Source organism: Dromaius novaehollandiae, unplaced genomic scaffold (assembly GCF_036370855.1).
Source record: "Dromaius novaehollandiae isolate bDroNov1 unplaced genomic scaffold, bDroNov1.hap1 HAP1_SCAFFOLD_102, whole genome shotgun sequence".
Lineage (NCBI taxonomy): Eukaryota > Metazoa > Chordata > Aves > Casuariiformes > Dromaiidae > Dromaius > Dromaius novaehollandiae.
In genome coordinates this window covers 124661-145729 of record NW_026991412.1, presented here as the reverse complement: position 1 = coordinate 145729, position 21069 = coordinate 124661, and the positions used below count along the sequence as shown (strand labels likewise).

At 51.6% G+C, this 21069-nt stretch overlaps 1 protein-coding gene and 2 long non-coding RNA genes across 3 annotated transcripts; all 3 read left to right on the top strand.

Annotated features, from left to right (window-relative positions):
* The first annotated feature begins 251 nt into the window (after positions 1-251).
* Positions 252-1507, top strand: LOC135326277 (uncharacterized). Its single transcript, XR_010386805.1, has 3 exons — positions 252-287; positions 793-944; positions 1428-1507. It is a non-coding gene; the product is annotated as an uncharacterized LOC135326277 (long non-coding RNA).
* LOC135326278 (uncharacterized) lies at positions 1505-2697 on the top strand. Its single transcript, XR_010386806.1, has 3 exons — positions 1505-1571; positions 1832-1924; positions 2634-2697. It is a non-coding gene; the product is annotated as an uncharacterized LOC135326278 (long non-coding RNA).
* A 902-nt stretch (positions 2698-3599) lies between these two features.
* LOC135326284 (maestro heat-like repeat-containing protein family member 2B) lies at positions 3600-21031 on the top strand. Its single transcript, XM_064504170.1, has 29 exons — positions 3600-3667; positions 3814-3933; positions 4987-5094; positions 5452-5602; positions 6058-6098; positions 6437-6578; positions 7281-7333; positions 7648-7755; positions 8096-8215; positions 8383-8505; positions 9033-9185; positions 10000-10122; positions 10487-10566; positions 11051-11183; positions 11330-11422; positions 11912-12016; positions 12385-12508; positions 13270-13373; positions 13965-14117; positions 15144-15298; positions 15561-15723; positions 16033-16226; positions 17533-17670; positions 17867-17978; positions 18169-18315; positions 18621-18803; positions 19890-20048; positions 20541-20663; positions 20912-21031. Exons 1-29 carry the CDS (start codon positions 3614-3616, stop codon positions 21029-21031), a joined length of 3582 nt encoding a protein of 1193 aa, XP_064360240.1. The 5' UTR covers positions 3600-3613.
* Positions 21032-21069: the final 38 nt, after the last annotated feature.

Here is a 21069-nt window from a genome sequence, read left to right as displayed (position 1 = left end):
TTGTCCCCTGAGCTAAGTGCCCTAAGGATGGGACCGTGGGAAGACCCAGCCTAGCGGAGTTCTGCTCCACTCTGCTTCCAGTCCCACCCTGAAGGGCTTCCCTGCTCCCATCCCTCGGGGAAGGGCACCCTTGCTGAACAGCTTTCCTGACAGCAGGTTGTTTGCTTTCCCTCTGCCCTTCTCTGCAGCACTGAGCTGCATCCCGTTTCTGGAAATGACCTGGAATGTCATGTACACCATGCTGGGGCAAGTACAGAGCAGCAGGATGAAGCAAGCCTTCTGTGCTGGTAAGTGTCCACCTCTAGTGCCAGGGCTGCACTGGGATGCAGAGGGAAGGGGAAGTTAGTGAGCGGCAGTCGGCACCCAAGTCTCTTCTCTCTCAAGCTGCTACTGCAGGTTCTGAACCTCTAGGGAGCTCCAGCCCTTTAAAGCTCCAAACAGTCTGTACAACATAAAAGAATGTCTAAAGCTCAGGAGATGGCTGTGGCCAGGAAGGGAATGGAGTTGTTGGAGTTTTACTACTCAGCTAATTTTACTACTCAACAGCTAATCTTGGAGGGGGGAAAAAGGACTAGCAGGAACAAGGAGGAGAAGAGGGAGGAGAGAAACAGCTTAGCATTTCAAGGAAGGCATTTTCAAACATTTCACGCCTGCCCCAGAACCCAAAACTGCTCTGGAGCTAAGTGCTGATGAGCATGGGACGGCAGTTTGAGACAGGCTGGAGTGATAATGCAAACTCTTCTCTCTGGGACATACTTGACAGAGTGACCTTTCTCCCCATCTTTCATGCAGTTCTGGAAACGTGGTCGAAAGGGGTGACTGTTTACTTCCAAGACTGGGCAAAGTGCTCCTTCCCTCGAATAGGGGAAGCCCAGCTTTGTGAGAAGACATACCCTTTCTTCTGCTACGTGGTCAGAAACTGGCTGGACTGTGAAGAGAAGGAGGTGAGACTGGCTGCCTTTGTGGCCCTTTAGCAGCAGCAGCTGCAATGCTGGAGTTCACCTGTCTTTCTGGGGAACAGTGGTGTCACGTCAGGAGAAGTGCTTTCCAGGGAGGAAGCAGGTCGTTGAGGCGTTGTCTAGAGCTGGGAGCCTGCTGCAGCTCGACAGTGTGGAAATGCTGTGGGCCAACAGGCAGTGTGCCTGGAGTCCCGCTTTGCAGCCTCGCGATGAACTAGTGAGGCCAGGCCGGGTCTGGAGAACCGCCGCTGGGAACCAGCCAAATTCCAGTGGCCTTTGAGCCCCAAGGGTCTTGGGTTTAGAAGAGGGGAAATGTTCTCTCTCTTCTCGAGCAAGACCGTTTCCTCCAGAGGAAGCTGGGAAATGGCCGTCTTTGGGAAGGGGGAAGTTTGTGTCTGGGGGATGCTGCCTCCTAGAGCAGAGCTTCAGTCGGAGCAAACAAAGGTCTTCTGTCTTCCTTGTGTGCAGCTCAAGGAGGACATCATCAGGGCTGTGGCAGCTATGATGGGCCTCCTCCTTCATCAGGAAGAGTATCAAGGGCATGTGTGCGACCAGCTCTGCTGGCTCTTGGACCAGTATGAAGAGGTCCAAGATGGTTTTCACGTGACCAAGGTGAGGTGTCTGGCAAGATACGATGTGGCTGCATGGGTCAGGGTGAGTGTGTGCTGGGATCAGGGAGCTGTGGGAGTTCCTGGAGGAGCTGGGAACCTGTTAGAGAAGAAGCCAAGACAGTCGCACACAGATGGAGGGGGAGGCTTGATACTGCCTGTTTTTTCAGGGCAGAGAACAGCCAACTGTGGAGGCATGCTGTCCTGTGTTAATGAGCTGCTCTCACTCACAAGCCACCCTCTCGTTTTCACTTTTTCTTGTAGCGTCTCAGGCATTTCTTGGAAGCTGTGGAGAAAACTGAGCCCTTTATCCCCAGGGAAAGAGTTTTTATCATCTGCATTGTTGTGCACAACCAGGTAAGCAGGGGCTGAACATCTTGCACTTCCCTCTGGGTTAGCAGGTCTGCCTCTGGTTGGCAGGAAAGACCCATGGGGTGGCAGGGCAGAGTTTCCCTCCTTTGGGCTTTTCTCATACCTTGCAGTCAGGTCCATACAGCTGTTGAGGCCCCCATTCCGGCCAGGTGCCCACGGACTTTTCCAGGGCTGCTTTGCCTGGTTCCAGGGACAGCTCAGTTCACAAAGGAGTTTCCTGCTCGGGCAGAGAGCAGGAGGAATCTGGAGCCCAGAGAGCTGAAGCTGAGCCTTGGAATCCCAGCCAGCCCTTGTATCCTAACGGCCTTTTGCTGCTGCGGAACTGACTGGAACTCAAAGGTTGCTCTTGCCTCTAGGGCGTAGCCTTTGTTTTGGCTGTGGGTCCCCTGTCGTAGGCTCAAACTCCCTCTGGAGCGTTAGAGTGGAGCTGACAAGACGCTCAGGAAGGTGTTCATCTCTGACTCCAGGATCTAGAAGCTGTCTGTCAGAGCACAAGCTCATCTCTGGCCTCTCCGTAGAGTTCCAGAGAGACAGAAGGGTGGGGGGGAAGCAGAAGACAGCTTTGAGAGGACAGAGCACTGTCCTTCTTGAATGGCATCTTTCCCTGTGAGTCCCCAGGGAGACAAGACCTCATAGGAGCGATTCTTTTCAGTCTCTCTCAAGACTGATCCTAAAACGTACCTCATTCCCACAGCTCTCGGATGTGACCAAGAAGCACCGCATTGGCCATAAAACAGAGCTGTGCCACTGCATGCTGCTACTAGGTAAGGAGAAAACAGAATTTGGCTGTGGTTTCTTTGAAAGCTCTGCAATGGGAGAAGAGCTTGATTGTTAACCTAGAACATGATTTCTTCCCTCCAGCCCGAAGCTTCCCTGAGGAGACCATGGAGTTTCTGTACTCACAACTGGAGGCTGAGAACGAGGCTTCTAGAATAGCAGCCCTGTCTCTGCTGAGATTCTTTGTTCATTGTGACTGTAAGTAACACTAGGAAGAAAATAGGAGGAATGATGTACTTTGGCTGAGGGACTACGAGCAGAAACAGCCAAGAGCTGAAGCCATGAACTGCCAGAGCCTGATCAGAGGAGGTGTTCAGGCTGTGCAGTTGGGCTGTGGTAGACCAGACTCCTCTGCAACCTGAGTGCACAAGAAGTGCACACTCCCTGAGGTATCTCAGAAGTCGCCCGAGTCCCCTTCAGCTCTGAGAAACAGGCCAGCAGCCTTGTCAAAATCCATGGAGGGCACACGCTTAGTGTGGACCAAGCACCTTACCATGTTTCAGCTGAGAAAGGGTGAAGCACAGAAATGCGTGGGTGCTTACAAAGACTATGTTACCCAAATGAATTGTAGTCTCCAACCGTATCAAACCCAGCCGAGCAGTCTGTCTGGATAGTTATTGACCACGCTTCGTCAGGGGTGACAGCTGAAGCTCAGTAACACTCCGAGCATAAAGAGTAGTGAATTCCAGTGTGGATCCCATTTTTCTAACTCTCTGTGTTAGGCAGTCCCTGTTGCTCCTGGCTTCTGCTGCTTCCCCTGAAGTCAGATTTTGGCCCCGTGCTTTCTGTCTAGCTGTCCATGAGAAAGCAGAGACATTTTGACAGTGCTCTTTTGGAGGGGTGGGCTCTGCCTCAACGTACCTGTACTTCCTTTCAGCAATGGCGATAAGAAAGAACATGTTCCTGGTTGTCAAGGCAGTGGAAACTGTCTTTGGAGACCACCGGAGTAAGGTGAGGTGGCTGGGGAAGGGATGGTAGCCTGATGAGTGACAGGGGAAGCATTTCCCTACGCAGTTTGGATCTAGCCTAGGCATATGTTTCCTGCTTCGGAGAGAAGGACTCATGGTTACTCTTGTTTGCAATCTCCTCCCCGGCAGGTGAAGGTGGCTGTTCTTGGTTTCATCAAGGAACTGTTCAGCTCTGGTGTCGAGAACTGTTCGGCCTGGGGTCTGGTGGCCTATGTTTTCAGGGAGTTCAGTCGGGCCACCAGCAGACTGGTAAGAGGAGAATGTGACATTTGGGGCTTTGTTTTGTGCCTTTTGTCCACTGACTACTGCACTGAGCTTCCCTGAAAATGTGGAGGCCCCCAAGCAGCAGCCCTTGAGTGCCTGGTGCCATGACCTCATCAGCATCCCAACCGACTTGAATCGTGGGTCTCTCTGTTGCTGTCAAGGGTGCGGCTGTGGTGCTACACCACCATGTCATGCAATGGGAGGCACCGTGGGAGAGTAAGAAAAGAGCAGTGGTGCTGCCAGGGATTTCAGCAAAACTGCTTGGCAAAAGCCACCCTGGAAAAGTGGATTCTCAGCAGGATACAAAGGTGGACAAGTCTTTTCTGAACTGCTGATGGATGATCAGCAAAAGACAGAAATTGTGGGCTAAGCAGGACAAGCCGGAAAAGCTCTCCAGTTCTTTCCTTGTCCTCCATATTTCTGTCCGAACCTGTCCTGCCCTCCATGCAGTGCTTTCGGGCCCTGTGTGCTTTCTGGAAACAAAGGGACCACAGGCACCTCTTTCTTAGGTGTTGCCAGCCAGGTCCACAGGGAATGACTCCTTGTAGGTGGCTCACCAGAACAAGGACTTGGTGAAACTCTTGGCTTTGGCTGTGCCTTTCCTCTTGTTCAGTCATTTGCTGTGAGGCTCCTGAAGGCTGCATTTGTAAGGAGAAGCGTGTCAAGAACTCCCACCTCCTCTTCCTTGTCCTTGGGGCCAGTTCTGCTCTCCTTTCAGTGCAGGAATTGAGCAGAACTCCTCTGAAGAGCGTTTCTTTGGTGTCATTAAAACAGAGCTCGGGCCATTGAGCATCTGCTGTCGCGAATAAACCATTTACCCCCATTGGTTGGGTAATTGCAAACAGGCAGTTGCTCTCTCTGCATTCTGTGTAGTTTTCCTTGCAGTCCAGGATGTGACCCCTACTATAGGATTTCCCATTGTCTTACCTCAGGTGACCTGTGCTCCCAAAGCAAAAGCCAAGTCTCCTACTGAAGCCTCTAGCCTCTTCCTGAAGAAACAGTAGCTGATGGGAGTGTTTTCAAACTTGTGTCTTGCAGGAGACAGGAAACCTCTCTGAGAGGGAAGCAGTGGCAGAGACCGCGCTTCAAACTCTCTGCTTACATGTCCTCGACACCCTGGACGTCTCAGCAAGCGGCATGACAAGAGTAAGTCATCCCACCACCTGGTGCTACTCCTTGCCTTGAGGATACCTTCTTCTAGCCCTCCCCCTCCCTGCTGACAAGCTCTTCCGAGCACGGGGCTACCAGAATGTCTTGTCGGAGGAGAGGGGAAATGAAGCCTTGTGAATAACAGTCCAAGAGATGGGCTCAAGTGGGGATTAGGACAGTGGACTAGAAGGAAGAGAGACAGAAGAGAAAGGGTGGGAGAGACATGAAGTAATGCCCTGGAGAGGGCTAACAGTGGAGGGGCTGGGTCATAGCCACAGAGGACAGCCACTATGAAAACAGGAGTTGAAGGGATGGAAAGAATGACGTGCTGAATTGCTGTATTTTGCTCTGCAGCTCCTATGGCCAAGGCTCCTCCAGTTCGTAGTGCCAGCTCAGTACACTGGCACTCTGGTCCCACTCTCCCGCTGCCTCAGGGAGCTCGTGGAGAGACAGGAGAGAGCAGAAGAGAAGGAGGAACCCAATTACCTGTGCTACCAAGAACGCGGTAAAAGAGAGAAACTTCCAAAGTATTCTGTCCTGCTCTGTCAGGTGGACAGGCTGAGCCTGTGTGTGTCTCTGTCCCCTGGCAGACCCAACTGGGAGGCTGGGAAGAGTGAACAGCACAGCCTTGCCCTTCTGCTAGGTGACAGGGAGTCCTGCCCTGTATTTCCTTTGTGGAAATTTCCTCTGCATTTCCCAGAGAAAATGCTTTGCTCTTCATTTCTCAGCATTCTCCCTGTAAAATGGAGGACTCCTTGCTGGCAGTGCTGGGGAGTTACCTTCCTTTCGGCACGTTAATTGCATGGATACCCTAAGATGGGAAAAGCTGGGGGAAGGCAAATTTATCAGCAGATTATCAGGCCCCTTCAGTCCTGTCCTGGAGGCTTTGCCTGGGATGGACGGGTGATCATCTTGTGTGGGACTTGGCCTGCTGAAATGGATCTTTCTTTCTCTTTCCAGCCAAACTGCCAACTCCCCAGGCTCTGCTGGTACGTCTCCTGGTGAGTAGTTGGGGACTCCTCGGGGCAGAGTTTTCCTGACCAAGGGAAAGGGGGAGAGCTCCGGATGGAGACTGCTTTCAAGGCAGATGCTTGCAGCCTTCAGGGAGGAACAAGCCTGCTGGAGGGCGTCTTGCCCTCCAAGGACTGCCTGGGCATTCCCAGTGTGGACCTCTCGAATAGCAAGGACGCGCCATTCCTCAGGGAGGCAGTGCAAAAAGAGAAGCAGTTCTGCTGTGTGCTGCCTGCCATGGCACCTGCAAAGCCCCTCTCCTTTCTCAGACAAACTGCTGTTCCTCTGTCAGGCTGGAGCTCTAATTCTCTCTCCTTCCCTCTTCCAGGTGCTTGCTTGCTCTCCTTATGAAGGAGGTGGCCATGGAGCTGTTGCCCTGCAGCTGCTGAAGACCCTTCACAGGGCAATTCACAGAGCGGTGGGGATTCCCTGGATGGCCCAGATCCCTTCCTTGCTGCAGTACCTTGAAGGTAAAGTGTCCGCTGGGAGGGGATTGATTTGAAGAGGACAGAAGGGAAGTCAGGAAAAGGCAGGTCCCCAGAGTGCCTGAGGACAACGGAGCCCTTGAGTGTCTTAAAGCTGTCTTGTTCTTCATCCCTCCCAGTTCCAGGGAGCTGGAACTGACAGCTGAGAGAAGTAATGCTCCTGAAATAATCTGATCCCTGTGTGGGCTTTAGCCTGGCATATTGCATCAGAATGGCAGGCTCTGGCAGCATCCTCCCACCCTTGCTTGGACAGTGTTTGTGAGTGGTTACATTCCCCCTTGAGGAGATTTTGTGGCACTGCCCTCTCCTTGGAAGCTCAGAGTCACCAGTCGAGTCCAGCTTGGCAGTGGCAGTTCTCTCTTGCACTAAGCTCCAGCTGGTTGTGAAAGGCCCTTCTGCCTCATTTTTCTTCCTGTGAGGAAATAGACAGCTGCTTTGACCAGCAGTCAGTATTCCCCAGCGTTGATTCCATGGTCCTGAACAAATGGGACTTGGACATACCTTATGCATTTGGACTCACAAAGGGGCTGGTGGAGTAGCTGCCTTTGAGCCCTGACAGAACAGGTACATTCTGGGAGCTGGTAGCCTGGGAATGCTGGACTTTTTGCTTCCAAAGGAGACGTGTGGATGCTTCTTTTGGGCTCACTGTAATCAGATGACCTGCTGTTGTGTCCTCTTGTTTCCCAGGAAAAGATGAGAGCTCCCTGGACTATGCAGAATGGGAGTGCCGTCTGCTGCAGGTACAGAGTTCTTTTATGACAGCTGGGAGGTGGGGTCTTGGCAGTGAGGTTTTGGGCAAGCCTGTCCTCTCCCAGAACTTGGGCCTGTTGTCCTAAAAGCGCCACTGCCTCTTTCTCTATAGTTTCCTGAGACCCAGAAGGATCTTAGCTGCATATTGGAAGAAGGGTCTGGGGCAGATTAAAGGGGTGGGAAGGGAAGATGGATTATCCGTAGTGTGAGCTGTCCCCAGACACCTTCTTGTTACACTGGAATGAGAGAAAGACCTTGACAAAACCTGAGGAAGCATTTGCTTCACTTTTTGTTTTCTCCATAGTTCCTGAGAACATCTCTGGAAGCCATAAAGAATGAGACCTGGAATATGAAGCTGAATGGCGAGTTAACTCAGCAGATGGCCCACTATCCAAACTTTTCCAAGGAGAAGGTTGGTCCTCTGCTAAGACTTGGTCTTTACTTTTCTTCCTTGAGAGGTTTGGTGGCAGAGCCACAGGATGCTTCTCTCCCTGCATGGTTTTTTTCAATACAGTTGCTTTTCACTGCTTCCTATTCTCAGCCCTACATAATGTCTTTTTTTTTTTTCTTCCTTTAATTCTCTGTATAGAGCTGGTAACTGGATTGGGCCAAGAAATGGGCTGTTTTTGTAGTCTTGGTGCCTTGGCTGTCTCTTGGTCCTTGAGATGGGGTGGTAGCTGGGTGTTCCGCTTCTCCAGTGATGACAGGTTGCTGTGTTAGCAACCTCTTCGCGCTGGCCTCTTCTCTTTCAGAATTTCCTCTATAAGGCTGTGGGGGGAGCACTGGCAGCGTCTCAGAACATCAGCTACATTGAAGAACAGCTGCAGAGCTACTTGGAAAGAGTCAGACGTCTGGAACCTTCTGAGAGAGAGGTGGGTGCTCTCTATCCCTGCGCTCTCCAGTTTTCCCTCGGCAGCTTGGATCTCGTTGCCTGACTTGGAGCTTTTTCCTGCTGATTCCCTCAGGCAATATGCTTGAAAGCTTGAAAGGGATGAATGTGTGGGATGGAAACAGACTCACTCTTTCCCTTGTGTTGCAGGGACCGATTTCGGTGTTAGCATCCTCTGCTGAGGGCCACTTCGACCTGGCCTTGAAGACAGTCCACGACTTTGCTGCTGCTGGGGAGAATAGGAGACTTCCTAGGGTCTTCACCCTCCAGAAGGTAAGGGAAGCAGGTTTTCTCTGTTGTCTTGGCTTTCTTTGCTTGTGTAAGAACTGCCGGAAGCCTGTAGCCAGGAGTTCTGGTGCTTCAGGCGTCTTCAGGACAGATCCCATTACAAAGTCATGGATCAAAATTCCCCAGCAGTGGCAACAAACAGCAACTGGCCATTGGAACAGTGTTGGGTGTGGTTTCAGTTCAGCTGGCAAATGGAAATGAGGGATGGTCAATGGGCAGTGCTCAAACTCCTGGTGCTGTCAAGGAAGGAGGTTCTGCACTTCAGCCCTCCTTTGTCTAAGAGTTCCAGCTCTTAGACACAAGAGAGGGAGACAGTGGGAGGGAGAACAGCTCTCTCCCAGAGAGTTAACGGAGGCATTGAAGAGTTACTTGGTGAAATGTTTTGAGAAGTGTGGATGAAAAAGGCAAGCTCGTACCTGTTTGGAGGCAGTTTCTCAGCTAGAAGCAAAGGGGAAGTCTAAGGTAAAATGAAGAGGCTCGACTGAATCCTCCTGACTTTCCCAATTTTCCAGGAGCACCAGAAGGAGAACGGAGCAAAGACAGCTGCTGCTGTCATGCTCATCTACAGTAAAATAGCACTCCATGCACCCAAGCAGCAGCTTCTTGCCCGGGTCGAGACGGACATTGTAGAGAACATCCTGTGCCAGTACAGAACCAGCCCTCAGGTAGGAGCTGTGAATGCTCGGTGTCGGGACAATTAGTCTAGAGCTAGCTCCCGCCCTCCTCTGAACCGGAGCTTACTGGGACAGAGCATCTGTTTGGAAAGATCTGCTCTCAACAAGAGTCCTGGATCTCCAGTTCCAAACCTGCCACTCTATCCCTTTGACATATATCCCCGTGTCATTGCTGGTGTTCTTTGAGTTTTGGGGGACTTGTCTGAGATGTCAGAGACCCGAAGCACAAGCAGTATCCCAGGTCCAGTTCTAGCCGTTGCTCCCCATGCAGGGGACAGAGGGCTCCAGATGAGTCTCTGCAGCCTCGTAGTGTTGGCGGTAATCTGAACTGCTGCCGTCTTTCGCATACTAGTGTTTTCTGTTTCCCCGACTCTCACTCTTTCTCCTTGCACCTTGCAGGCACCGGGCATCACTTTCCCAGCCCCAGTAAATGCTCCCTGAATGAGCCTTGCTCCTTGCCCTTCTCCCATTTCCAGTTTCCGTTGTTCCAGATTTGCTTTCCCCACTGCCTTGGGCCAGAGTCCAGGGGGCTCTCTTTTGGGTAGGAAGCTGGGGAAAGCTCCTTTCTGCTTCCAGGTAGTCCATGTCTTCCTAGGATCCCAGGAGAGATCTCCTTCCACTGAAATAAGACCCAGAGGCCCTTCCCCCTAGGCTCCTGGAGGATGCAGTTTCTTCCCTCCGCAGCACTTTGAGAGTAGCTTTGGCCCTTGGGTTGATCTTTTGGCCCTCCTGTTAATCTTTTGGCCTTTGGTCCTTTGAACAGCTCCTCATCTATGTCACCTTTTTTTTCTTTCCTGGTCCTCAGGACACAGAACTCAAGCTGGCCCTAATCCAGAGTGTCACAGAAGTCAGCTGCGCCCTTCAAGGCGTTGGCACCTGTGAGAACTTCAGCTTTGCTTCGAAGAGGGTGCTGCTGGAGCTTGTGCTGGTGAGTGACATGGAATGAGAGAGGCTGTCCTGCAGAAGAGTTTGTGCACTGAGAGGGGTTTCCTCAGAGAGGCACTGTTCTCTGTGGGCTGAGAAAGGCCTTGGGCAAACTTGGGAGTGTCCGAGGCCTAGGCACCAGCACACTAGGGTCCCTTGTGCTGCCAGCTTGTGGGTGATCCCTGGGAAGAGCAGTGGGTCTGTCCTCTCTGGAGCTGCGGTCTTCCGGCAGTTCTGGGAGAAACCTGCATGGAGGCTGTCTGTGTTAGCCACACGCGCGGAAGAAGAATCTGCTCTTCTTGCTGAGGCAAGGCCCTCTTCTTTCCTGCCCTCTGACCTCTGTGTACCTGTCTCTCTGTGACCTGCAGGACTTCATGAAGCAGGAGCCCCTGGATTGCGTGGCTTCTCCCGTTCGCTACAGGGCAATTCTTGCGGTGGAGCACTTGAGGTAGGGCTTTTCCTCCTGTGTGCTGGGTTTTCCTCCGCATGTCACAGAGGAGCTGATTGAAGCTTCACAGTTGACCTGAGTGTGGGGTGAGAAGCTGCCTTTGGTGTGGGGTGAGGTGATGGTCCCCGTTTTGTATGATCCTGGAAGATGTGATGCGGTACAGATCCTGGAGCCCAGTGTTGGAGAGAGATGGCCTGAGGCTGTAGATTGGAGAAGTGTGGAACAGAGAGTGGTCTGGGCTGCAGAAAGGCTGCTGGCTGGCTGGCTGGCTGGCTGGCTGGGGGAAGAGAGCTCCCGGCTCTCTGTACGCTGGGAGTCTGATGGGCAAGAATCCATGGGAGTTGGCGGAAGTGCTCCCTCTTCATGGAACAGCAGTGTTGGGAACTGGGGCTCCAGCTTCAGATGAACTCTAGCTGCCACTGGACCCCCTCTGGCAAAGAGTAGCAAGTGTCCTTTCTGAACTCTTTCTTTTGTCTTCTGCCAGCAAGATCAAGCCATCTCTGACCCAGAAGGAAAACTGTCATCTTCTTCAGGAGTGCTTCCGAAGCCTATTTCCCCTTCCTCCCCTTGAGCAGACAAAAGAAGGGGAGGCAGCAGATGATGCTGAGCATGCAGAGGTAGCTGTCAATCCCCCTCTGCTGCTCTGCATGTTCAGAGCTGCACCTTATCATGCACTGAATGCTGGCAGAGCTGAGGCTCTGGACTCTGGCTGAGTTCTGAGGCTCTCTGATTTCAGCTACCACTCCTTCTCTCTTGCTTTTAGGCTCTCTATACACGATCCCTGGAAGCTCTTGCTCGCCTCATGACAAGTCTTGAGGAAGAGCTGACCTTGTCATGGCTCAAGGAAACCTTTCACGTGAGTAGCAAAGAGGAGAAAGGGAAACTCTCTTTTGTCAAGAGGAGAGCCAAGGATGGAGGGCCTCACGCTTTAGGGGATCATCTGAGAATAGGAGATGCTCTGGAGGCAGGTGCAAGGCATGCAATTCTTCCCTGGAGGTGGAGAAAACTATGGCCCGTCGTGGCTGTAGGAGTTGTGTTATTGGTTGTCAGGGCATGTTGCAATGGGAGCTGTTGCCAAGATGGCCATGGTGGACGGATACAAGGCACTCCCAATCTTTGCTGATGAGTGAGTGCTGTGTGCAAGTATCAGATACACTAATATAAGAAGCCTTCAGTGTTTGTGTACCTCACAGCGGTGATGAATTCCCATGGAGGCCAATGTATCCTTAGTGTGGTTCCTGGGGGAAGAAAAGGTGGGAGACTGTAAAGGAGTGTGTGTGTGTGTGTGTGAGTGTGTGTGCGTGCAAACGATGCATGCCCTGATCTAGCTGTGGTCTTCCAACAGCTCCTAGAGGCCTGGCTCCGTTCTGGGAAAGAGTGGGAGAGAGAGAGGGCCCTTTATGCCTGCACTCATCTGCTAAAGACTTACACCGAGAGACTGGAGGATGCTGTGAGTATTGACTCCCTCTTCCCAAAACTCTTTGGGAGTGCTTGTGGGTTCAGCTGGAGTCTCTCGGGGAACCAAGACGAGGGCAGCCCTGGCGAGCCAGGAGGCCCTGCAGGTCTTCTCTGCAGCTCTGCCCTAACCTCAGCACCCATCTGCCACCAAGACAGCATTGCTCCTTAAGCCCTTCTGCTTCCCTGGCAGGGAGGTTTGCTCAGAGCTGTGCTCTGGGTTGCTAATCTCCTGGGAGGATAAAGCTGAGCTTCTGTCGATCCAGATGCCCTGCTGTGGGTCAGGAGTCAGTGTCAGAAGGAGAAGGTTGAAGGGCCACTCCTGCAGCCTGAGAACTTTCTTCTTTCTTTGATTTCTACCAGAGAGAAAACTCTTCTGAGCAGTTTGGCTCCATGATTGGAGTGCTGGGGCCTCTCAGCTGTGACTCCCTGGCCACATCACGCCAGCGGGCAGTCGACTGTATCAGCTGCCTTCTCTCAACACAAGGTGAGAAGAACAGTCATTGCTTCCCACTTCCTTCCGCCTGCTCTTCCCTCTCTTCCCTGTCTGGCAGCAGAGGCAATGTGCAGGGAGGGGGCTCCATTGCCAGAGGAGAAGAGTAATGGACAGCAGACTGCTGGTTTCTTGCATCCAGACCTTGGTCATTCTTTTCCCTCCTGGCCATAGCACAAGGGAGGCCTGGGAAAGTTCTCTGAGCAGCCTTGCCTCAGGGGCACTTCTGGGTGCTGTGGAGAATGAGAGCCCTCCCACATTTCTGTCTCAGGGCAGCACTCTCAGGCACCAAGGATTAGAGGACAGCACTTTCTAGCTTTGTAGAGACAAAGTAATGATCCCAGTTGAGAAATTGTTTAGAAGGGAGTTGTACACCTGGGCTTCTGGAGTGGACTTTGGTCAGCATCACCTGTCCACACTGATGAATCTATGGAGACCCTCCTCCCAGTCAGAGGATAGGTGTGACCTGTGCTTGCACATGGGATGGAGGGGCTGAGAAAAAGAGGAGCCATAGTTGAGGACAATAGGTATAGTCTGAAAACTGCTGTAGGAGAAGGAGAGTGTTTTTTCTGACTGGCATAGAGCAGAATCTGATGGCCTGACTCGTAAAATGCTGCACCCAGAGTTCAGAAGGGTCCTGCACTACCCCTGTGGAATTCCCTACCACCATTTGGTGATTCCTTGATCAATGGCTGTGGACTGGGGGTTCATTTTCAGAAAATGTGCCTATCCTTTCCCACCTGTGTTTCTTTTAGGCAAGGTTATGCACACAAGGGAAGTGGATCTGAATCACTTCTGTGAGGAGCTAGTGGCCGCAGATGTGGATTCGCTGCTGAGGACCTCTTCCAAAATCGCAAAGGTTACTGACTCCAAAGCCAGAGCTGTGGCTACCTGGTGGCTCAGCTCCCATCACTTTTCTCTTCTTTACTTCCAAGATTTCTCTCCCCTTTCAGAGTGGCCTATAGCAATGGGGCCTCTGTTGTTAGCAAGTAGTAAGAGGGTTTTGAAGCATAACAATATCTAGCGTTCCCACTGGGGAAAGAAGTAGACTCCATGAAGTTTCTATGAGTTTGTGTGTTTGTTTTCATCCATCCACACCCAAACACTCTCCATCTGGGGAAAGTGAGCTGTTGAAGCAAAGCAGGGAAGTTCCTTAGCCCGATGGCTTTCTCTTTATTTTAACATGTATTAGCTTGCCAGCTCTTGAGAGTTATTTTAAGAACATAAGTTGTGTAGGCAAGCAACCGACCTCATGGAAGAGCCTTCCAACTCTATGAGCTTCATAAATCAAAAGAAGAAGTTGTATGTGCAATTGGAATACAAAGCACCTGCCACCTTCAGGATTAGCTAATGGCTGAACTGAGAAGCTGCTCAAGTTTTCTTGTCCTTTGCTTGTAAGAGAGGAAGCAGACTTCTGATGTTGTTTCTCCTGTTTCTCATTTCTCTCCAGGTTGCATGCAAATCCTTTTGCTCAGAGCAGGCAAGAGGCTTTCTGAAGGCTGTCCTGGGCAGCATGCTGTCCTTCAGCCCCACTTGTGCTCGGGCAGCAGGCGAGTGGATGCTCATCTTCCTGAAGGAATGTGGAAGAGAAATGTTGCGGGAGGTAAAACACCCCTTGTTTATCTTTAGAGTTGGAACTTTGACACTGAGCTGCTGCACTACCCCTTGTCTAGCTGCTGTGGTCTGCAGAAATGCATCTTGCATGCAGAGCCAAGAATGTCTTGTTTATCCAGCTGAAGTCCTGGCAACCTAATCCAAGAGCTACTGTGCATCTGGTACCAGCAATACAAACCCTTCTGGAGCAAAGTCTCCAACTGTTCCAGACACAGTGCCAAGAAGGAGCAAATCTGATAGACACAATTTAGTAGAGCCCCCCCCCTTTCTCTGGTCTGTGCTGCGTCTCGGGGTCCACTGGTGAACGGTGCCAGCCATCTTTTCTCCTGGGCTCTGTTCCTTTCATACGTGGTCAGCAGATCGCTTGGTGTCTGTCCTGTGGGGAAAAAGAGCAGACAGATAGTGTCTTGATGGCTGTCATCCACAGGAGAAGTGAGTAGTTTTGCTCTGTGCAGGCTACGGCCACAGTTTCTGGCGGTGAAAGGATCTGCCAAATGTCTTCCTCCAGAGCAAAGTTGTTCCCTCTGGGGAAGGTGTTAAATCTATGAGAAATGAGGAGGCTGGAGGCAAGGACAAGTATCCCTGGAGAGCTGGTTCCTCCAGGAAGGACCTGAAGGCCCTTGTGCAGGCACTGCATGGTATCTTCGGAAGGTGTGAAGAATGTGTTAGGTCTTGATGTTGCCTTATTTCAAGCACATAGTTAGAAGCGTTCAGACTGCTCTGGGTGAAACGTTAAAATGTCTTTTGTGTGCATGAGAAGAGAAGCTGAAAACAGAAGGGAGCCAAGGCATGTGCAATGACAGCACATCTGTGTGCGTGAGAGGGCAAGGAGCACACTTAGACCCAAAAGAAAACCCTCCACTGTGTGGAGTGGTAGGGCTGAAGTTTAGGGTGAGATCTTGACAAATGGTCAAGGAAGCAGGACTTGCTCATGTGCTGAAGAATTGGTCTGGCTTTAAGGGAAGCCCTAGGAAAGGCCTAAAACAACCTGCTGTTCTTTCCTTGTCCCTTCCAGGTGCCAGAAATCCTGACAATCCTTTACGATCATCTGCCAGCTGCTCAGCAGGGCAGCCTGAAGGAGTTCCTCTTTGAGGCAGTGTCTGTCCTGGGCTGCTATCACCCTGAGGCAGTAACCAACAGCCTCCTCCAGAGACACCTGCCCATGGACAGGTAGGTTCCCCTCCCCTCTCCTTCCACTTCAGGAGCCCAGAGACGCCACAGCCTGGCGGCACTAGAGGGGACTCTGTTCAGCAGCCAGTTGTCTCTTTCCCCGAGGAGAAAAGTCCGACTGTTGCCAGAGCATGTGCTTGTGACTTGCCAGGGACTGGGGCTGCTAAAGCTCCGCGCTGGGAGGGGGGGAGTATTTAACCTGCCTTTGAGGGGCTGCAGGCCCAACAGTACACGCGATCACGGGTAAACTGTTCACCTGCAGTGATACCGTGGAGCTGTGGAGGACTCTTGGCAGAGGCATCTTTGCAATTGAAATGCTCCAGTTGCTAATGGGCAAACTGGAGAGCGCTGAAGACACCCCCGCCAGAAGCAACTGCCTCGATGAGGAAGGGAGCGACAATCTGGCTGCGCTGGAGCCTCTCATGGTATGTGAAGTGACATTTCTGCCCCTCTTTGGCTGAGGATCCCGTGGAATGAAAGCGAGGGGTTGGACATCCTCCTGGTACACAGGCACTTGTAAATCCACATGCAGAAGCCTCACAGTGTGCTTTGCTGGGTCATTCTCATTTTGATCACTGTGAGAAGCTGTGAGAGCTTGTTGTTGCCCATCCACAAGCTTGTGGCAGAAGTCAGAGCTCCAGAGGAGAGCAGCCAGGCAGGCGGGCAGGCAGGTGGGGTAAGTGGTGGCAAAAGCTCTTCCTTTCCAAGTGGTTTGTGACGGCATTTCTTCATAGGTAACCTGTGCCCTCCGTGAGCTGGTGTATTCCCTGGAGCCCCGGGAAAGTGTGTCTCTCCTGCTGCCACGGCTGTTTCCAATGCTGCTGAAACAAATCAGCAACACTCTTGGAAAGGAGCTGCCTTCATCTGCAGGAAGAGTTGAAGACGAGCCAGTCCTTGTGGCAAGTGGTGAAGGCAGCAGTCCTTGCAGGTAATGAGCAAAACGGGCAGAGATGAAGGATGCAGCTTTAGCTCACCTCACCAAGCCAGTCTTTGTCTATGTCTGTCTCCTCTCTCTGCGTTCTTGTCAGGCTTTGCTCCACTTTCTTAAAAAGCCTGTGAGTTGTCTCTTGTGCCCTAGCATGAGCTCAATATGCTTTTGAAAAAGTAGGCTGGTGGGAGCTAGTCTGAAGAAAATCTTGTGTGGCCCTGGTGAGGAAAAGCTACAGCAGAAATGAAGGCGGAACTGGCCCTCTCAGCACAGCTAAAATTCGCCTATTGGTTTACTCTGTGTCATGCACAGGGAATTCTGCTGTTTCATCTATTTCTTTGGGCTTGGTTTTTGTCTACTTTGTTATTAGTCTTCCCTGGGCATCCTTGGATGATTTTATTCCCCTTTGGAGGTGCTTCTGAATCAAAAGTCTCAGTTATTCAATGATTGGGGTTTGATGAAAGCAGGAACATTCCTGCCTCACCAGACATGAGTGGAGACAGCTCCCTGGCCTTCAGCTGAGTCGACCCGTTTGTCAGCACTGGAGGATATGGCAGGACATCCTTCTGGTCCTTCCAGTCTTATAGCCTTGAAGGTAGCTGTTCTTCCTATGAGAGAGGCTTCTGTGCTCCATGGACAAGATTTCTGCAGTCACCATGTTTAATCCTTTCCTTAGGAAACCAGAACTGAATTTCTCTTTGTCCAGACAGTGGCCACAGCAGGTTTCCAAACATCGCTTGGGGTGCTGTTTGTTTTTCTCTCTCTCTTTTTTTTCTTTTTGGTGTATGAACCCTGAGAGACTTTGCTTATATGAATGACAGAGAACAAAGTACCTCTTGGCCTTGCAAGGGCGACTGTCCCCTCAAGCTGTGCTGGGCCTCCTCTTCTACCATTACTAGTCTGTTTGGGGAACCCACAAGTGGTGATGCAGCGACAGCATGGTGATTCCTGCCCACTGCAATTCATTTCCCCAGCTCGGAGGACCTTGTTGTGCATCTTTTGCATAAATGGTACTCTGGTACTGCAGAAGACCCCTCAGGTTCTAGCATCAAAGAAGTTGAGGCTTCCGGGTTTTCCCCTGTGTTCAGTGAGTTTGGGGGCATCAAAGCGAGTGATCATGCCAGTTTCCTTTTAGCCTGATGCCCTTTGGGATTATGAAGTGTGCTTTCAGGGGGTGCTTTGAGTATTACTCGCTGGGGCTTGGAAGAAGTTAATGAGTGCCTCTGAAAGTGGCTGAGCTTCCTCAGTGATCCTGACACAGTCTCAAGTGCTCCGATTCTGACATATGTATATTCTTTTCAATCAGGCTTTCCATCAAAGCATTAGATACTGTGCTCTGCAAGTGCATCAGTGAGAAATGCATGGGGATTCTCCGGAAGCAGAACACATGGGCTTTTCTTGAAAATCCCCGGACATACCATGAGGGCATGTGTCTGCTGACTAGGTAAGAGCCTTGTGGAGGCCTTCTCTCCTTCTTGGGGGTGACTGTAAGCCAGAAACGGTCTGGATGGGAACCTCTCCAGCATATCTGCCTGGGGAGGCTGTCCTGAGTTGCCAAAGAAGACCGTCTGCATCACAGCAGCTGACTGTTGGAACCTCATACTCTGTCGCCTTCTTGTCTTCTTGTGTTGTGTGTGCAGTGTTCTCCTCCAAACTGATGTGGTCACGGTGACCACCATACGTGCTGTCTTGCCATGGCTGGACTCGCCATCAGCAAACCTGAGGATCATGGCAGCATCTTTCTTTGCTGAGGTAAGACAGAAGGTGGAAAAGGAAGGCTTGAGAGCAGTTGTCTTTGCAAGCTGCTGTCTCGGCCATCTCTTTCTCCAGGAAGATCCTAGCAGAAAGTATCCCAGCCATGCTGGAATCCATGAACAGTTACGCATGTGCCATGAGTGCTCAGGATCAATCTAATGCTAATGGTCATGGTGCTCTTTCCTAGCTGATGAAGGCGCCAATGCTTCAGAAGTGGAAGCTACTTCAGCCTGTCCGCCGTGCATTGGTGGACAAATCCCTGGATGCCAGCAGCACTGTGCGCCGGATGGCAGTGAGGGGCCTGGGCAATCTGGCCAGTGGAGCACCTGAGAAGGTGAGCATGAGCTTGCACTCACTACAGAAAGCTCCTAACCAGACAGGTCCTGGTAAAGAGCTGCACAAGGCTTACAGAAGCTGGACCAACCACAACAGGGAAATTCTGGTGTGTCTTAAGACCATGCTCCATTCTCCGACATCACTCTGGCTTCAAAGGTGCAACTGGAGACAGAGTGTGTAGCCTTGGGCTAAGGTGTGCTCTGGACTGGTTTCTTGCCAATTCTGTTCTTGGGAGAAATGGTAAAGAACTTCTGCTGTAGGCATGAATGGTGAGGAGCTCTTGTGTGCCTTCTGCTTTGACAGCTGAGAAAGCACAAGAAGGCCATTCTGAAGGCGTTAATGAGGGCCATCAAGGACGTCACCTCTTCTGAGATCGTGGGCGAGAGTTTGTCAGCTCTGGCGAAAGTGGTGGCAGAGCTGGGAGAGAAGGACATTGGAGTCACCTTTAAAGAAATCGCCCTTTATACCAAGACTTTCTTTGATGTCGTAAGTGAACGAGCAGTAGGTAACTCTTGTTTGAGTAGTCTGTGAGATCATCTGAAAGGTATGATGTGAGCAAGCACAGATGAGGACTGTTTGGGTTCAGGGAAGAAGCCTCATTCCTAGAAAAGCCTGAAGAGAAACTGATGAGACTTGGGATGATGTCTGCTGATTCCTAGCTCCATAGCGAGCTAATCACCTTTGGATTGCCCTTGGGAAGGAGTGAAGAAAGGCTGGACACTGAGGGAGGACGTCACCTCCCTTCACAGTAGTTCTCCATGTCTGGTCTAGCCCTCACAGGTTCTTTCATTGTCAATGGAGAGGAAGAGGGGTGTTGAGGGTCTCCTTTGCCTAGCTCTGTACCCTGGGTCTTTTCAGCATCTACCCTGGAAAGGAGGGCTTGCGCCTTGGACTGCCTCTTCCTCTCCATGGCCTCTACAGTCTGGAAGACTTGCTTAGATGCTCCTCGCAAATGGCGGGAGTTCACTTGCTCTGACATGAGAGGTGCCCATGCTGTGGTATGACAGACCACAACAGAGTCTTCTGAGCCGGAGTTCTTCCACAGAGCAGTACCAACTGGAATCAAGTATTCCATTTTGTAGAGCCTTTTGAATCTGAGGGGTTTTTTTTCTTTTTCTGAGGGAAATGGAAACTGACTGTTTACAACTCCCTTACAGGCCACCTGGAGGGCTGTCTCTGTGTGAAAGCCCTGAAGCCTTAGGAACGTGTGAGGCTGCCAGGTGGCTCTGAGTCTGGGAACTTTGGAGTCCAAGAGCTTCTAGGTTTTTAGCTCTCTGTCAGGTGCCAGTAAAGTGTTTGAGGACCTCGGAGACCAAAAGCCTAAGTGCCCAGTAGCTCAGGAGGCACGGTCCTGAGAAGCTGAGCAATGGACAAGGAAAGACTCAGCATAAGGCAACCCTTTCTTGATGCCAAATGGTGTCTTTCAAAGAAATGGATTCTCTTGATCCTCTGGCCTTGGACAAACTGCCTAGAACCATTGCTCAGGATATGGGCTCAGCATTTGGCTGGCCAGGAGATGTTTGTTTTGGGGTCCTAGGCAGCAACTTGGTGACTGGGGTTTCCTGATTGCAGGACGAGGCAGTCCTTCGTTCCTCAGCCTTCACCTTGTATGGAGTCCTGGCCTCCTCTGCCAAGAGGAAATGGAAATCTTTTCTCGGCAAAGAAATTACAACTTCTACGTGGACCAGAATTATGCTCCATCTTCAGGACCCAGATCCAGAAGTTTGCAATGTAAGAGCCACCTTTCACTTCTTTCTTCATGAGGAGGGTGCTACATGGTAACAGCAGAGCAATACTGGCCTTCCTGATAATGTCTCTGCATGGAAAGACAACCTCAAACTCTTCCAACAGCATTTTCTGTTTGAGGTGCAGGACAGTCTTCCCAGACTCCGCAGTGCTCAGGCCTCCAAGCCTTTGCTGACCATGTCCCTTCTGATCTCCCCTGCTTCCTGAGATCCGGGGCTTCTCCCAAGGGCACATCAGTTAACAGCTATCGTGCGGCGACAGCTCTCAGGCACCGATACTCTCTCTGGAGTGCCACATACCAGGCCAGGGGAACGATGGCTGCTGTTGCAATCCCTCCCCTCTCCTTTCTATAAATGGCGTTGAGTGAAACATCCCCCCCTCTTGAAAGAGAACAGCAGGGCTCAGCTCAATGAGGTCCCTTGAAAGGCACCTCGCTGGTCCTGGGGAGGGCTGAGCTGGGGCAACTCTCCTTTTCAGGCCTGTCGAAGCACTTTCCTGCTCTGCACTCCATTCCTGGGCCTGCAGAAGCTGCAAACCCAAGTTGCTCTGAACACCGAGAAGAGTGCAGAAGAGCTCCAGGAAGCTGTCTGCAGTCACCTGGTGAGTAAGCTGTGGCCCAGGGTGAGACTGCCTGGTGGCAGTGACTTTCCCTGGCTCAGAGACCTGGAGCATGGAGCGGCCTTCTGGGAAGTGGTAGGGTGGGAACTAGCATGGCAATGATGGGAACTGTCAGTCCCTTGCAGCCTCCGTCTCTTTCCTTCCTCTCCTAGTTCATCTGCCCTCTTTGCCAAGGGTCAATGGCAGGGCCTTTTCAGCCAAAGAACTCCTGTTTCTCTGTTTTCTACCAGGCCAGAGACATGCCAGAGCTTCTGCAAAGCGTCTATGACACCCTCCAGACCTACTTCTGGAGCTCGTGTTGGGGGATGCGGACTGCAGCCATCCAATTAGCTGGTAAGAGACAAAGCTGATATTCTCTTCTGCTGCTCCCTGCAAGAGACAGCAAAGG

What these genes read in the sequence shown, in the direction of transcription:
- LOC135326284 (XM_064504170.1), top strand. Translation starts at nt 3,614, where the DNA reads ATGTTCCTGGTTGTCAAGGCAGTGGAAACTGTCTTTGGAGACCACCGG. An exon ending in AGACACCTGCCCATGGACAG is followed by an intron (nt 15,299 to 15,560) that starts GTAGGTTCCCCT and finishes GTTCACCTGCAG; the next exon opens with TGATACCGTGGAGCTGTGGA. An exon ending in AAGCTGTCTGCAGTCACCTG is followed by an intron (nt 20,664 to 20,911) that starts GTGAGTAAGCTG and finishes GTTTTCTACCAG; the next exon opens with GCCAGAGACATGCCAGAGCT.